General features: G+C 51.7%; 1 protein-coding gene across 1 annotated transcript in view; it reads right to left on the bottom strand.

Moving 5' to 3' along the window:
• Positions 1 to 462: 462 nt before the first annotated feature.
• Positions 463 to 15,023, bottom strand: part of PSMC6 (proteasome 26S subunit, ATPase 6) — a 28,282-nt gene continuing 13,721 nt past the window's right edge. The window contains exons 10-14 of the mRNA XM_032979461.2: positions 10,874 to 10,935; positions 7,272 to 7,392; positions 3,400 to 3,480; positions 2,812 to 2,883; positions 463 to 691 (exon numbers count right to left, since the gene is read on the bottom strand). Of these exons, the coding sequence (XP_032835352.1) occupies positions 573 to 691; positions 2,812 to 2,883; positions 3,400 to 3,480; positions 7,272 to 7,392; positions 10,874 to 10,935 (455 nt within the window). The 3' untranslated portion in view covers positions 463 to 572. The remainder of the gene's footprint in view (positions 692 to 2,811; positions 2,884 to 3,399; positions 3,481 to 7,271; positions 7,393 to 10,873; positions 10,936 to 15,023) is intronic.

The following is a 15,023-nucleotide window of genomic DNA, read 5'->3' as shown; positions in this document are numbered from 1 at the left end:
GTTTGTGTGTCTCTCTGTGTGTTTATCTCTGTGCCTCTGCGTGTGAGTGTGTGTGTTTATGAGTGTCAGCCTGTGTATCTGTGCGTGTCTGTGTGTTGCCCAGGCCTATGCGTGTCTCTGTTCGGGGAGCAGTGGTGCAGCGGTTCGTGCTACGCTGAGCTACAAACCCGGTGCCGCGAGTTCAATTCCGGCTCATGGCCACCACCAATGACGATTATCTGAACCGGTCCTGGTCCTCCCTAGGTCGAATGAGCCTCAAATGAGTGCCTGGAGCAGTATGTCAACATCGTCACTGGAGAAGTCAAAGACGGCCGGGCGTGGTACTGGCCACCCACCCCCTCGTGTACTGTGCCGGCCTTCATAGGTGCTCGCTTACAGCACTTGCCCCAACAGTCTGCTACAGAGGCTATATGTTAGATCAGTATATTTTTGTCTGTGTCAACCTGTGTGTCTATCTGTGTGCCTATGCATGCGCCTCTCAATGTGTGTCTCCCTCTGTCTATGCATGTGTCTATCTCTCAGTGTGTCCCTTTGTGTGTCGGTGTGTGTCCCTCTGTGTGTGCGTGAATCTGTCAAATGGGCTTGTAGTCCAGCTTGGACTCCAGTTTCTTTGACTCAGCCACCTTGCGCACGGCCTTCATGAAGTCCTCCTGCATGACGAACTCACGCTCCGCCCGGATCGCAAACATCCCTGCAACACCGCAGACACAGACAGAGCGGCCCCGGGTAGCCTCCACGCAGAGCAGGGGCAAGGGCCGTCCAGCGAGCGCTCTCATACCGACGCCTTTGTCTTCCCCGGCGCTGAAGTGGGGCCACGGTGGCTAGGAGATGTGGACTGTCTCGCCCGGTATGCAGGAGGTCGTGGGTTCACACCCGACCCGAATGCCACGGTGACGAGGAGGTGTTAATTTCCTCACCCGGGCCCCACTTGTACATCCGGCCCACCTCTACACCTGGTCCCACCTCTACACCAGACCCCACCTCTAGACCAGACCCCACCTCTACACCAGACCCCACCTCTACACCAGACCTCACCTCTACACCAGACCCCACCTCTACACCAGACCCCACCTCTACACCAGACCCCACCTCTACACCAGACCTCACCTCTACACCAGACCTCACCTCTACACCAGACCTCACCTCTACACCAGACCTCACCTCTACACCAGACCCCACCTCTACACCAGACCTCACCTCTACACCAGACCTCACCTCTACACCAGACCCCACCTCTACACCAGACCCACCTCAACACCAGACCCCACCTCTACACCAGACCCCACCTCTACACACCAGACCCCACCTCTAGACCAGACCCCACCTCTACACCAGACCCCACCTCTACACCAGACCCCACCTCTACACCAGACCCCACCTCTACACCAGACCCCACCTCTACACCAGACCCCACCTCTACACCAGACCCCACCTCTACACCAGACCCCACCTCTACACCAGACCTCACCTCTACACCAGACCCCACCTCTACACCAGACCTCACCTCTACACCAGACCTCACCTCTACACCAGACCTCACCTCTACACCAGACCTCACCTCTACACCAGACCCCACCTCTACACCAGACCCCACCTCTACACCAGACCCCACCTCTACACCAGACCCCACCTCTACACCAGACCTCACCTCTACACCAGACCTCACCTCTACACCACACCCCACCTCTTCACCAGACCTCACCTCTACACCAGACCCCACCTCTACACCAGACCCCACCTCTACACCAGACCTCACCTCTACACCAGACCCCACCTCTACACCAGACCCCACCTCTACACCAGACCCCACCTCTACACCAGACCTCACCTCTACACCAGACCCCACCTCTACACCAGACCTCACCTCTACACCAGACCCCACCTCTACACCAGACCCCACCTCTACACCAGACCCCACCTCTACACCAGACCCCACCTCTACACCAGACCCCACCTCTACACCAGACCCCACCTCTACACCAGACCTCACCTCTACACCAGACCCCACCTCTACACCAGACCTCACCTCTACACCAGACCTCACCTCCACAGCCGGCTCCACCCCTACAGCTGGCCTCACATCTACAGCGAGCGTGTGAGTGGGTGGGTGAGTGGTTGACAGTGAGTGAGCGGGTGAGTGGGTGGGTGGGTGAGTGGGTGGGTGACAGTGAGCGGGCGAGTGGGTGGGTGACAGTGAGCGGGCGAGTGGGTAGGTGGGTGAGTGGACATTGAGCGGGTGAGTAGGTGGGCGGTGAGTGGGTGGGTGAATGGGTAGCTGGATGGATGAGTGGGTAACTGTATGGGTGAGTGAGTGGGTGAGCGGGCGAGCGGGTAGGTGGGTGAGTGAGTGGGTGAGTGGGTGGGTGAGTGGGTGACAGTGAGCGGGTGAGTAGGTGGATGGGTGAGTGAGTAGCTGGATGGGTGAGTGGGTAAGCGGGTGGATGGGTGAGTGGGTGGGTGGGCGAGTCGGTGGGTGGGTGAGTGGGTGAAAGTGAGCAGGTGAGTAAGTGGGTGAGTGAGTGGGTGAGTGAGTGAGTGGGTAGCTGGATGGGTGAGTGGGTGAGCAGCTGGATGAGTAAGTGGGTGACAGTGAGTGAGCGGGCGAGTGGGTAGGTGGGTGAGTGGGTGGGTGGGTGAGTAGGTGACAGTGAGTGGCTGACTGAGTGATCAGGTGGGTGGGTGAGCGAGCAGGTGGGCGGGTGAGTGAGCGAGTGAGTGAGTAAGTGAGTAGGTGACAGTGAGTGGGTGACTGAGTGAGCGGGTGAGAGTGCGTCGGTGAGAGTGATTGGTGAGTGACAGTGCGGTACTCACCAGCCTCTGTGCACACGTTCCGCAGGTCGGCTCCGTTGAAACCATCGGACAGCTTCACGATCGCCTCATAGTCTGCGCACACACAGACACACAAGACAAAGACGGACACACACACGGAAACGTGCACACACAGACACACGCACACACAGACACAACGCAAGGACACGCACACGGACACACAGACACGCATACAAGGAAATGCATACAAGGACACGCGCACACACGTGGACACGCACACACACGTGGACACGCACACAGACGGACACGCACACAGACGGACACGCACACAGACAGACACGCACACACGGACACGGACACACAGGCACACACACACACAGGGTGATGGGGGTGATGGTGGTGATAGTGACGGCGGGGTGATGGCTGTGGTGGTCGTGATAGTGTGTTGATGTTGATGATGGTGATGATAATGTCATTGGTGACGGTGGTTATGGTGACATGGGGGTGGGTGATGGTGGTGATGTTGATGCCGATGGTTGTGATGATGGTGACGGCAATTGTGGTGGTGATGATGGCGGTGGTCATGCTGGCGATGGTGATGATATTGGTGATGTTGATGGTGATGTTCACCGATGTCGCCGTGCTTGGTGATGGGAGCAGCGTGGATCTTCATGATGTCCAGACGCCCTTGCTCATTGGGGAGTTCAATGTCTGATACACAACACAGCGCGACACAATAAACACACAACACAGCACAAGACACAAAACCACACGACAAACATACAACACGCACGCTATACACAATATTTCCTACCATAACGAGCCACGTCGGCCAGCCCCCCTCATCAATAATCATGAACAGTAAAGTTACGTAGAAAGAACCAAGAATATTAATCCCTGCAATCACGAAAGCTTTAAATCAAAATATAATTCATGAACAGGTTACGTCTTCCAAATGGACCCCCCCCCCTCATTAATAATCATGAGCGAATGACGCTAGTCATGGAGCAGCCCCCCCCCTCATTAATGACCATGAGCGGGGGTCACGTCACTCCACATGTAGCACCCCCCCCCCCCCCCACTAATAATCATGAGCGGGGGTGACGTCACTCCACATCGAACAGCCCCCTTCATTAATAATCATGAAGAGGTGACGTCTTCCAAACTGACACCCCCCCACCCCCCATTAATAATAATTAGCGGGTGACGTCACTCCACATGGGGGGCCGAGGCGCCTCCTCCCCCCTCCTCGGCGTCAACTTACAACCCTCACTACAAAGACAGAACCCTCACCACATCACGTGGTCTCCGTAACGCTGTTGAGACATCGAAGTAAAAAGGGTGTGTCATGACGAACAAGGGATTATAACCTTTTAATGAAATAAGTCTGTCACTGCACATTAATTGTTGCAATGAATATCACGTCGTGGTCTGATTTCCGCTTGCAGGTTTCAGATTTACTGAAATACACCGGTCCTTGGACGGGCATAAGGCTAGTCACACAATATAAACACAACACACACTACACAATGCCACATGGTATACACGCATGATAAACACACGATACCACACGATTTTCAAAATACCACACAATATACATATTACACACACGATACACAGCACACACGACACACGCTGTACACACAACACGCACAATATACACACAACAAAGATAAAGACCCACTGTATAGCCTGCAAAAGCCTGTTGGGGCAAGTGCTGTTAGCGAGTAGTGGTACCTATGAAGGCCGGCACGGCACACAAGGGGGAGGGTGGCCAGCACCACTCGAAGCCGCCTTTGTCTCCCCTGTGGCGATGTTTATGACACACCACACCAGTTCGTCATTTTAGGCTGAGTCGACCTAGGGGATGCCCAGGACCGGTTAAGATAATCGTCACTGGTGTTGGCCATGAGTGGGAATCGAACTCGGGTCGCCGGGTTCATAGCACAGCATAGCGCTAACCGCTGCACTACCGCTCCCCATACACAACACACACAACACAATGCAAGCAACACACACAACATGATACACAACACATCTGAGTCTCTCTGTGAGTCTGTGTGAGTCTATGCGAGTCTGCGTGCGAGTCTGCAGCTAGATCACCTGCTCGCTCACACGCACGTGAGAGTCTGTGAGTGTGAGCCTTTGTGCGAGTCTCTGTTGGCACAGTAGGGGGCACAGGTGGTGCATCAGCCAGTCATCTCAGTCAACCCATGGCATCTGGGTCTGCCCCGTGACCTCCTGCCAGCGGGCGTTCGACACTTCACGTGGTATTAACATGCATATAGCCTGGCACAAGCGCCGTGGTGACGTCACCGCCACTTAGTGGTGAATTATTTGTTCTGTCGTGTTTCAAATCTGATTTGTGCTCGCGGATTTGGTCAGAAATGTCGTTTCGTCTCCCCGATATAGACGAAACGACATATTTCTGACCTAATTCGCGAGCACAAATCAGATTTGAAACACGGCAGAACAAATTGTTTCAACACAGCGGGTTCTCATGACATTGTTTTCTCCGATACCAAAGTTCTCTGCAAACCTCCTGGTTATTACCAAAGATTTGCCCATGAAGCCATCCAGATATGCAAACATAGACACAACTTCAACCGAGAGGATGGTTTCAAATTGAGCAACCATTGGAAACATGTTATAAACGAAGCCAAACGTTAGCTGCCTTATAATTGTACAGCCATTTCCATTACTCTCAGTGGGTTGTATGTCAAACTTTAGCTGCCTTATAATTGTACAGCCATTTCCATTACTCTCAGTGGGTTGTATGTCAAACTTTAGCTGCCTTATAATTGTACAGCCATTTCCATTGCTTTCTAACAAAAATGGGGTTGTAATTGCTTTCGTGCGGCGCGCCATCGCTCCCCCCAAACACCCCTTGCAGCATAACAAAAGGTGGCTTAACCCAGCCCTCCCCCCCACCCACATCCCTTTCTGGCTCCTCCCCGCCTCTTAACCTGTCTATAATCCCAGTCGTCTCAACAGCTCCCGACTTGGTACAGCTATTCTGCTGTGACTGTTCCAGCTGAAGACGGAAGCTTGTGTTGCCTCCGAAACGTCGTGATTTAATTTAGTTTTCTTTTCTTTTGCCTACGTGAGTTTACCGAAAAAAATCAAAGAGTATAAATCCTTGCAGTCACGAAAGCTTCAAATCTAGAATTTAACATCTAGTTCGTGAAGCCTTTGATGGCTGTACTGGAGGAATTTCAATCTGGAACAGATACAATGGGAGGTTAATCGATGCCCGGGTGCGTTCAAAGGATGGCTCCCTATTGGTCAACCATGTTATATCTGCCGATAATCTGGTGATTGCTGCTCACTCAGAGTGTTGCTCACTCAGAGTGTTGCTGCTGAACCTGGAGCATGCCACTCAGAGGTGGGGCCTTACCATCAGCCCCACCAAAACTAAACACCTGCCTGGGTATTTTTTTACCATCAACCATTCCACCACCACAACTCCCAATTGGTGATGGGGCAGTTGTGGATAGTAGACAGTTTTCCATACCTGGGCAGCAGAGGTCTCACTCCGAACCAGCCGAGCGGCATTGCAATTTTATCGGCTGCGTAATGCTGTGTGGAAGCTACCTGGTCTGTCCCTCCACACGAAGCTTCAAGTCTTCTCGAACACGGTCATTCCCTCCCTTCTCTATGCTTGCAAAACATGGACCCCCTAATGAAACATTTTCAGCGGTTAGAAACATTTAGGCTGGCCTGTCAACGATCCATCCTGGATTGCGTCAGCTCACAAATCCTTGAAAGATCTGGAGACATTCCTATCAGTGAGCTCCTCCGGCAGGCAAGGTTGCAATGGCTGGGTCATGCAACCCGCATGCCCGGCCACCGCATGCCGAAACAGCTTTTATTCGGCCGGATAGAGGGGGCTAAACGGGTGCGGCACGGGTTAGAGAGGAGATGGAGTGATGTGGTACAGGAGGATGTGGAGCTGAGTGGTCTTGCTGAAAACTGGTACCAGCGATGTCAAGCTCCGCCTCTGTGGAGGAGCCTCGAGAAGGATGCGACTGGGCAGTTGGAGGGAGTCGCATTCCAGCAACAACGAAGGACAGAGGAAGCACGCTCACAACGAGCGGAGCGCCGCGTGGCTGAAGCACGGTAAGTTGACACAGTAGGGGGCACAGGTGGTGCATCAGCCAGTCATATCAGTCAGGCAACCCATGGCACCTGGGTCTGCCACGTGACCTCCTGCAAGCGGGGGTTTGACACTTCACGTGGCCTTAACTTGCACATAGCCTGGCGCAAGCGCCATGGTGCCGTCATCGCCACTTAGTGGAAAATGGCGGTTGTTGTTGAGTCTGTGCATGAGTCTGTGCATGAGTCTGTGCATGAGTCTGTGCATGAGTCTGTGCATGAGTCTGTGCATGAGTCTGTGCATGAGTCTGTGCATGAGTCTGTGCATGAGTCTGTGCATGAGTCTGTGCATGAGTCTGTGCATGAGTCTGTGCGCGAGTAAGTGTGCTAGTCTGTGTGTCACTCACGGATCTTGCGGTCCAGGCGGCCAGGACGCAGCAGCGCAGGGTCCAGGGTGTCCGGACGGTTCGTGGCCATGATCATCTTCACCTTGCCCAGTGTGTCGAACCCATCCATCTGGTTCAGCAGCTGTAGGCGTGCACATGCAGCCACGGTATAGAGATACACACACGTATGTATACATATGTATAGTTTATATATAAACATGCATTTACATATGCGTATATACTAATGTGCACAACAGACGCAATTCGCCAATGAGTGGCGGTGACATTCACCATGGCGCTTGCGCCAAGCTAGGTGCACCTTGAGACTTTTGCTGCCAGGAGTTCAACGCTGTGGGTTATATTCTGTGATAGACTAGATGCAGGTGGCCGTAGGACTGCCAGAGATGACTGGAAGATGCACACCACCTATGCCCCCTTCTGTGCCACCGTGCTGTATTTCGCCGCCCAGTGCTCTGCTCGTTGTTGTGAGCATTCCTCCTCCGCAGTTGGGGGGCGACTGCCTCCAACTGCCCAGTAGCGTCCTTCACGAGCCTCCTCCACAGAGGCCAATCTTAACACCGCTGGTACCGGGTTTCGGCAAGTCCACTCAGTTACAGATCCTCCTGTACCACATCAGCTCCATCAATTCTCTAACTAGTGCCATGCCTATTTAGCCCCCTCAATACAGCCAAACAGAAGCTGCTTGAGCATGCGGTGGCCGGGGATGCAGGCTACATGGACCCAGCCAACGCAGCCTCACTTGCCGTAGCTCACTGATTATGGGACTGTATCCAGATCTTTGAAAGATCTGTGAGCTCCTCACCAAATCCACCCTGGTTAAACCCAGGATGGATCATAGGCAGAACAGCCTGAATTTTGGCCTAGAGGAGCCAAAGCTACGTGCGGAGCAACAGGTCAGGTAAATTCCAGACAGCGTTACGCAGATGATGAAAAGATAATGCCGCTCGACTGATCTTTATTGTTCTTAGTTTTTTCGGTAAAGTCACGTTGAAGAGAAACAACAAAATATATATAAAACAATAAAAAATTCTCACGACGTTTCGACCATAACTCAAACGGTCATCATCAGGTGTGTCGGTTTGCATAAATTTAAAGTCACGTTGAAGAGAAACAACAAAATAACAAAATATATATTAAACAATAAAAAAAATTCTCACGACGTTTCGACCATAACTCAAACGGTCATCATCAGGTGTGTTGGTTTGCATAAATTTATTTTTAAACGGCACATTTATTTATTTATAAAAAACGTTGGCGTCACGCGCAGCGATTGGCAGTTTGCCCAGGACTAGTCCATCTATTTTTTTTTTGAAAAGAGGAGGGGGGAGACGAAATTTTTTATAATGTATGCTGTCTGAAAGCCACTGTAAGCGTGAACAATCAATCAAGAACTGAAATGATTTATCAAATCTTTCCAATGATTGCTAAGATAGAATCCATCTTCTCGGTTGAAATTCCCCCCTCCTCTTTTAAAAAAAAAAATAGATGGACTAGTCCTGGGCAAACTGCCAATCGCTGCGCGTGACGCCAACGTTTTTTATAAATAAATAAATGTGCCGTTTAAAAATAAATTTATGCAAACCAACACACCTGATGATGACCGTTTGAGTTATGGTCGAAACGTCGTGATAATTTTTTATTGTTTTATATATATTTTGTTATTTTGTTGTTTCTCTTCAACGTGACTTCACCGAAAAAACTAAGAATATGAATTACTGCAGTCACAAAAGCTTTAAATCAAAATTTAAGGTGACAACAGTTGGTGCAATAATTCGCAGATGGAAAAAACACAAAATAACTGTCAGTCTCCCTCGGCCTGGGGATCCATGCAAGATCCCACCTCGTGGAGTTGCAATGATCATGAGAATGGTGAGGAATCAGCCCAGAACTACACGGGAAGATCTTGTCAATGATCTCAAGGCAGCTGGGACCAGTCACCAATAAAACAATTGGTAACACACTACGCCGTGAAGGACTGAAATCCTGCAGCGCCCGCAAGGTACCCCTGCTCAAAAAACACATATACATGCCCGTCTTAAGTTTGCCAATGAACATCTGAATGATTCAGAGGACAACTGGGTGAAAGTGTTGTGGTCAGATAAGACCAAAATGGAGCTCTTTGGCATCAACTCAACTCGCCGTGTTTGGAGGAGGAGGAATGCTGCCAATGACCCCAAGAACACCATCCCCACCGTCAAACATGGAGGTGGAAACATTATGCTTTGGGGGTGTTTTTCTAAGGGGACAGGACAACCTCACCGCATCAAAGGGACGATGGACGGGGCCATGTACCGTCAAATCTTGGGTGAGAACCTCCTTCCCTCAGCCAGGGCATTGAAAATGGGTCATAGATGGGTATTCCAGCATGACAATGACCCAAAACACACGGCCAAGGCAACAAAGGAGTGGCTCAAGAAGAAGCACATTAAGGTCCTGAAGTGGCCTAGCCAGTCTCCAGACCTTAATCCCATAGCAAATCTGTGGAGGGAGCTGAAGGTTCGAGTTGCCAAACGTCCGCCTCGAAACCTTAATGACTTGGAGAAGATCTGCAAAGAGGAGTGGGACAAAATCCCTCCTGAGATGTGTGCAAACCTGGTGGCCAACTACAAGAAACGTCTGACCTCTGCGATTGCCAACAGGGGTTTTGCCACCAAGTACTAAGTCATGTTTTGCAGAGGGGTCAAGTATTTATTTCCCTCATTAAAATGCAAATCAATTTATAACATTTTTGACATGCGTTTTTCTGGATTTTTTTGTTGTTATTCTGACTCTCACTGTTAAAATAAAACTACCATTAAAATTATAGACTGATCATTTCTTTGTCAGTGGGCAAACGTACAAAATCAGCAGGGGATCAAATACTTTTTTTCCCTCACTGTATCACAAAGGGCAGTCTGCACACAAATGCCACCCTCCCTCAGCGGTTCGTTTGGGAGATCATCTCTGCCTGTTGCTTTTCCTGGTCTCAGATTAGATCAATCTTCCTGCTTCCTCAACAGATGAGACATCAGTCACCTACTCACAGGGTGCAGTTACTTCCTCCAATATTTCAGGTACAGCTGCCCCAGCAGTCATCCCCACCCTGTCTCGTGATGTTTTATGGGCCGAGGGATTTCCCCTCCCCCAAGACCTCCGAAATGCTGATAAAACCTGCAAAGCAGTTTCTGGGGGTCAGAGATTGGATCATCTTTCTTTCCCTTAAGGATGGTAATTAGGTGTGGCACTGCAAGTTACTTTTTTTGATGGAGTTAAATAATGATTTGTGATCGTGGGCTACTGAGGCAGATTCCATGTCCTCAGCAACCCGCACGCAACACTGATCCTTGCAGCGCTACACGGCTCTCCGAACCTCCAAGCGAAGGCTGCGGTAAGCCTCCTCATTCTCTGACGTGGGATGCTGAAGACAGCCAGGATCTCTGGGGAGTTCTGGATTGCGTACCCAAAGCAGCCATTGCAGCTGCAATGTGCTACAGCCCTGAACCTCACCCATTTCCCCTTGGCATCAGGAGGGGGGGGACGATGCCAATCCCAGCTGCAGGCGATGATGAAATTCTCACCTGCAACTCTCTCACACTCCGTCTCACTCACTCTCACGCCCTTACCTCCATCAGAGTTCTCTGGATCTCTCTGTCAGCTGATGTCCCCTCTGAGAAGCGACGCCCACCTACACACAAAGACACCCCGTGTAGCCTTTAACAGTCTGTTGTGGCAAGTGCTGAAAACGAAATGTTTTATTTTTCCAGGTAAGGCCTACTGAGCTCAACGGAGCGGCTAATCATCACGTGGAAATGTATTGCAGCCAAATACTCTAAACATAGAGGGGAAAAACCGGAAGACCTGGAGAATGATCTACATCGCCACAGTGAGAACATGCAACCTACAAATATACAGGCATCAGGGTTGGTATCGAACCCACAAACTCCTGTATACCAGGCGAAGTAGTTAACATCTCCTGGGCCACCATTGTGTCAGGGTTGGTATCGAACCCACAATCTCCTGCATACCAGGCAAGGTAGTTAACATCTCCTAGCCACTGCACCGTACTGCTACTCGCGAAGTGCTGTTAGCGAGTAGCAGCAGCTTTGAGGTGGTGTGGTCAGCACCAGGTACGGCCACCTCTGTCTCCCCCCCCATGCTAATGTTTACACAACGTACCATGGATTAATTTAAGGCTGAGTTGACCTAGGTAAACCCCAGGACCGGTTCAAATATTCTCCACCGGTGTTGTTGGTCTTGAGTGGGAATCGAACTTGGGTTTCCAGGTTCGTAGCACGGTGTGTCTGTATGCGTATGTCTCGGTGTGTACTTGTGTGTGTCAATCTCTGCGTATCTCCGTGTGTATCTCTGTGTATCTCTTAGCGTGTATCTCTGTGCATGTGCATATCTCCTTCTGTATCTCTGTGCATGTGTATCTGTGCGTATGTGTGTGTGTGTGTCTTTGTATCTGTGCGCATGTATCTGTGTAAGGACCTTTGTGTATCTCTGTTTATATCTCAGTGTATTTGTGTGCATCTGCAGTGTATCTGTGTGTGTATCTGTGTTATCTGCCTGTGTATCTCAGTGTATCTGTGTGTATCTCAGTGTATCTGTGTGTATCTCAGTGTATGTGTGTATCTCAGTGTATCTGTGTGTGTATCTCAGGGTTATCTGCCTGTGTATCTCAGTGTGTGTGTATATCAGTGTTGTCCGGCAAAACAACCCCCTACCTCCTCGCGGTGCCGGACGGGCAACTCTGTCGTGGACAGCGCTGTGGGGGGAGATCCAATTTTGATTGGCTCCTCCCCTCATGGCATATGTGTCCACCACAGGGGCTAAACGGGGGCTCTGGACGGGTGCGAGGGGCTGGTAACCCCTCCACCTTCAATTAATTACCACGAAACTACGAATTAAACTGAAATATGTAACAACTAAGCTTGTGCCGGAGGCCCCGGGGGGCCAGGCGTCTATGACGTCTCCTGGCCAAACCCCAATTGGCGGAGCCAGGAGATTGAATACCTACCCTCGGGGCTACTCCAGAAACAACGAAAAGCCACTACGGTTGGCCACGTGGAATGTTCGAACGCTCACTGCAGAGGAGAGGCTGCCACTCCTCTGTCGGGAGCTGGACCGGTACCGCCTGGATCTATGCGGCATTCAGGAGGTCCGGTGGACCGGCTCTGGCTCCTGCCACCATGAGGGGTGGACAGTCCTCTACTCGGGGCAGCAGACCGCCAAACAACAGGGTGTGGGTCTTCTTTTGAACAAAAGAATGAAGGGGGCGTGGGAGCGTGGCGGTGAGGTGTGGGAAGCTGTAAGCCCCAGGCAACTTTGGGCTCGCCTTCCCATCAACCGGAGGCGAGGAATGGTGGTCGTGGTTACTTATGCCCCCACCGAAGATGAACATCCGTGGAGGGATGCAGCCAAAGCCGATGAGTCAGATGCCTTCTATGACCTCCTGTCACAGGTGCTGGCTAAAGTGGCCCCTCGGGATAGAGTCATCATGTTGGGTGACTTCAATGCCCGAGTTGGTCATGATACTGGCACCTGGTCTGGAGTGATTGGAGGGCATGGGCCAGATCAGCTCAATAACAACGGTAGGAGGCTGCTAGATTTTTGTGCAGCCCATGGGCTTGTAATTACCAACACGCTGTTCCGGCATCGGCGCATCCACACAACATCATGGATGCATGCCGGGTCCAAGCAAGAACATCTGCTGGACTACATAGTGACGGACCAGCGAATGCGAGCCCATGTCCTTGACACCAGGACCTACCGTGGAGCTGATCTGCCCTCTGACCATCGACTAGTCATCTGTAAGATGCGCCAGCCATTCTTCCACTCCGGTGGTGGGTGTACACCCAGGACCCCATTCCAACCTAAAGTGGCCTGGTCTCAGTTATCTGATGAAAGTTGCAAGCGAGAATTTCATCATCGCTTGCGGCTGGGATTGGTATCGTCCCCGACTCCTCCTGATGTCGAGGGTAAATGGGCGAGGTTTAGGACTGTGACTCATGCAGCTGCAATGGCTGCTTTGGGTACACGGTCCAGACCTCCCCAGACACCCTGGATGACAGAGGAGTTGTTCACGATGGTTGAGAAAAAGCGACAGGCCCACTGTCATCGGCTACAGAATCCCACGTCAGAGAATGAGGAGGCTTACCGCAGCCTTCGCTCGGAGGTTCGGAGAGCCGTGAGGCGCTGCAAGGATGGGTGGTGGTCGCGGGTTGCTGAGGAGATGGAGTCTGCCTCAGTGGCCCGTGATCACAAATCTCTATTTAACTCCATCAAAAAAGTAACCTGCAGCGCCACACCTATTACCATCGTTAGGGGAAAAAACGGTGATCCAATTTCCGACCCCCAGGAACAGGTTCGCAGATTTGCTGAGCATTTCTGTGAGGTCCTGGGGGAGGGAAAATCCCTCAGCCAGGAAAACATCGTGGCACAAAGTGAGGATGACCCTGCTGAGGCTGCGGTGCCTCAAATATTGGATGAAGTCACCCCCTGTGAGTGGCTGGCTGAGGTGCCATCTGCTGAGGAAGTATTGAAGGCGATACGGAGTCTGAGACCAGGAAAGGCAGCGGGCAGAGATGATCTCCCAAGCGAAATGCTGAGGGAGGGTGGCGTTTGTGCACAGACTGCCCTATATGACATCATAACAACAGTCTGGACCACTGGACGGGTTCCGCAGGATTGGAAGGATGCCCTGGTGGTCCCCCTTTTTAAGAAGGGGGACCGCACAGACTGTAACAACTACAGGGGCATCTCACTCCTCAGTGTGCCGGGAAAGGTCCTGGCAAGGATTATTCAGCATCGCCTTGCCAGGCACGCTGAGGAGAGGCTTGCGGAGCCCCAATGTGGTTTCAGGAAAGGGCGGTCCTGCACAGATGCCATATTTTCTGTCCGTCTGCTACAGCAGAGGTGTAGGGAATTCCAACAAGACCTACATCTCTGCTTTATTGACCTGGTCAAGGCCTATGATACCATCAGTAGGCCTGGGCTCTGGGTCGTTCTTCGTGCTTTTGGAGTACCTGACCCTCTGCTCACGATCATTAAGGACCTTCATGATGGTGAGCGGGCCCGGGTAAAACTACGTGGCCGGGAGTCAGAGCCATTCCCTGTACACCTTGGGGTGCGACAGGGATGTCCTCTGGCTCCCACATTATTTAACATCTATTTTGACCACGTAGTTCGTGAAGCCTTCAATAGCTGTACCAGGGGAATCTCCATATGGTACAGATATAATGGGAGGCTAATCGATGCCCGGGTGCGGTCAAGGGATGGCTCCCTATTGCTCAACCACGTTATGTATGCTGATGACTTGGTAATAGCTGCTCAGTCAGAGGAGGAGTTGAAGACGCTGCTGCTGAGACTGGAGCGTGCCACTAAGAGGTGGGGCCTTACCATCAGCCCCACCAAAACTAAGCACCTGCCTGGGTATTTTGTACCATCGGACACTCCACCCCCACAACTCCCAATCGGTGATGGGGCAGTTGTGGAGAGAGTGGAGAGTTTCCCATACCTGGGCAGTGTGCTTATGACTGGCTCCAGTTTAACAGCAGAGGTCTCACTCCGAATCAGTCGAGCGGCAATATCTTTTCATCGGTTGCGTAACGCTGTGTGGAAGCTACCTGGTCTGTCGCTCCGCACTAAACTTCAGGTCTTCTCGGCCACGGTCATTCCCTCCCTTCTCTACGCTTGCGAAACGTGGACCCCCCTAATGGAACATCTTCGCCGGTTAGAAACATTTAGGCTGGCCTGCCTACGATCCATCCT

The sequence above is a fragment of the Petromyzon marinus genome, chromosome 73 (genome assembly GCF_048934315.1).
Source record: "Petromyzon marinus isolate PM22_M1 ecotype Great Lakes invasive population chromosome 73, UKy_Petmar_22M1.pri1.0, whole genome shotgun sequence".
In the NCBI taxonomy this organism is placed as follows: Eukaryota; Metazoa; Chordata; class Hyperoartia; order Petromyzontiformes; family Petromyzontidae; genus Petromyzon; species Petromyzon marinus.
This window is presented reverse-complemented; position numbering and strand designations above follow the sequence as displayed.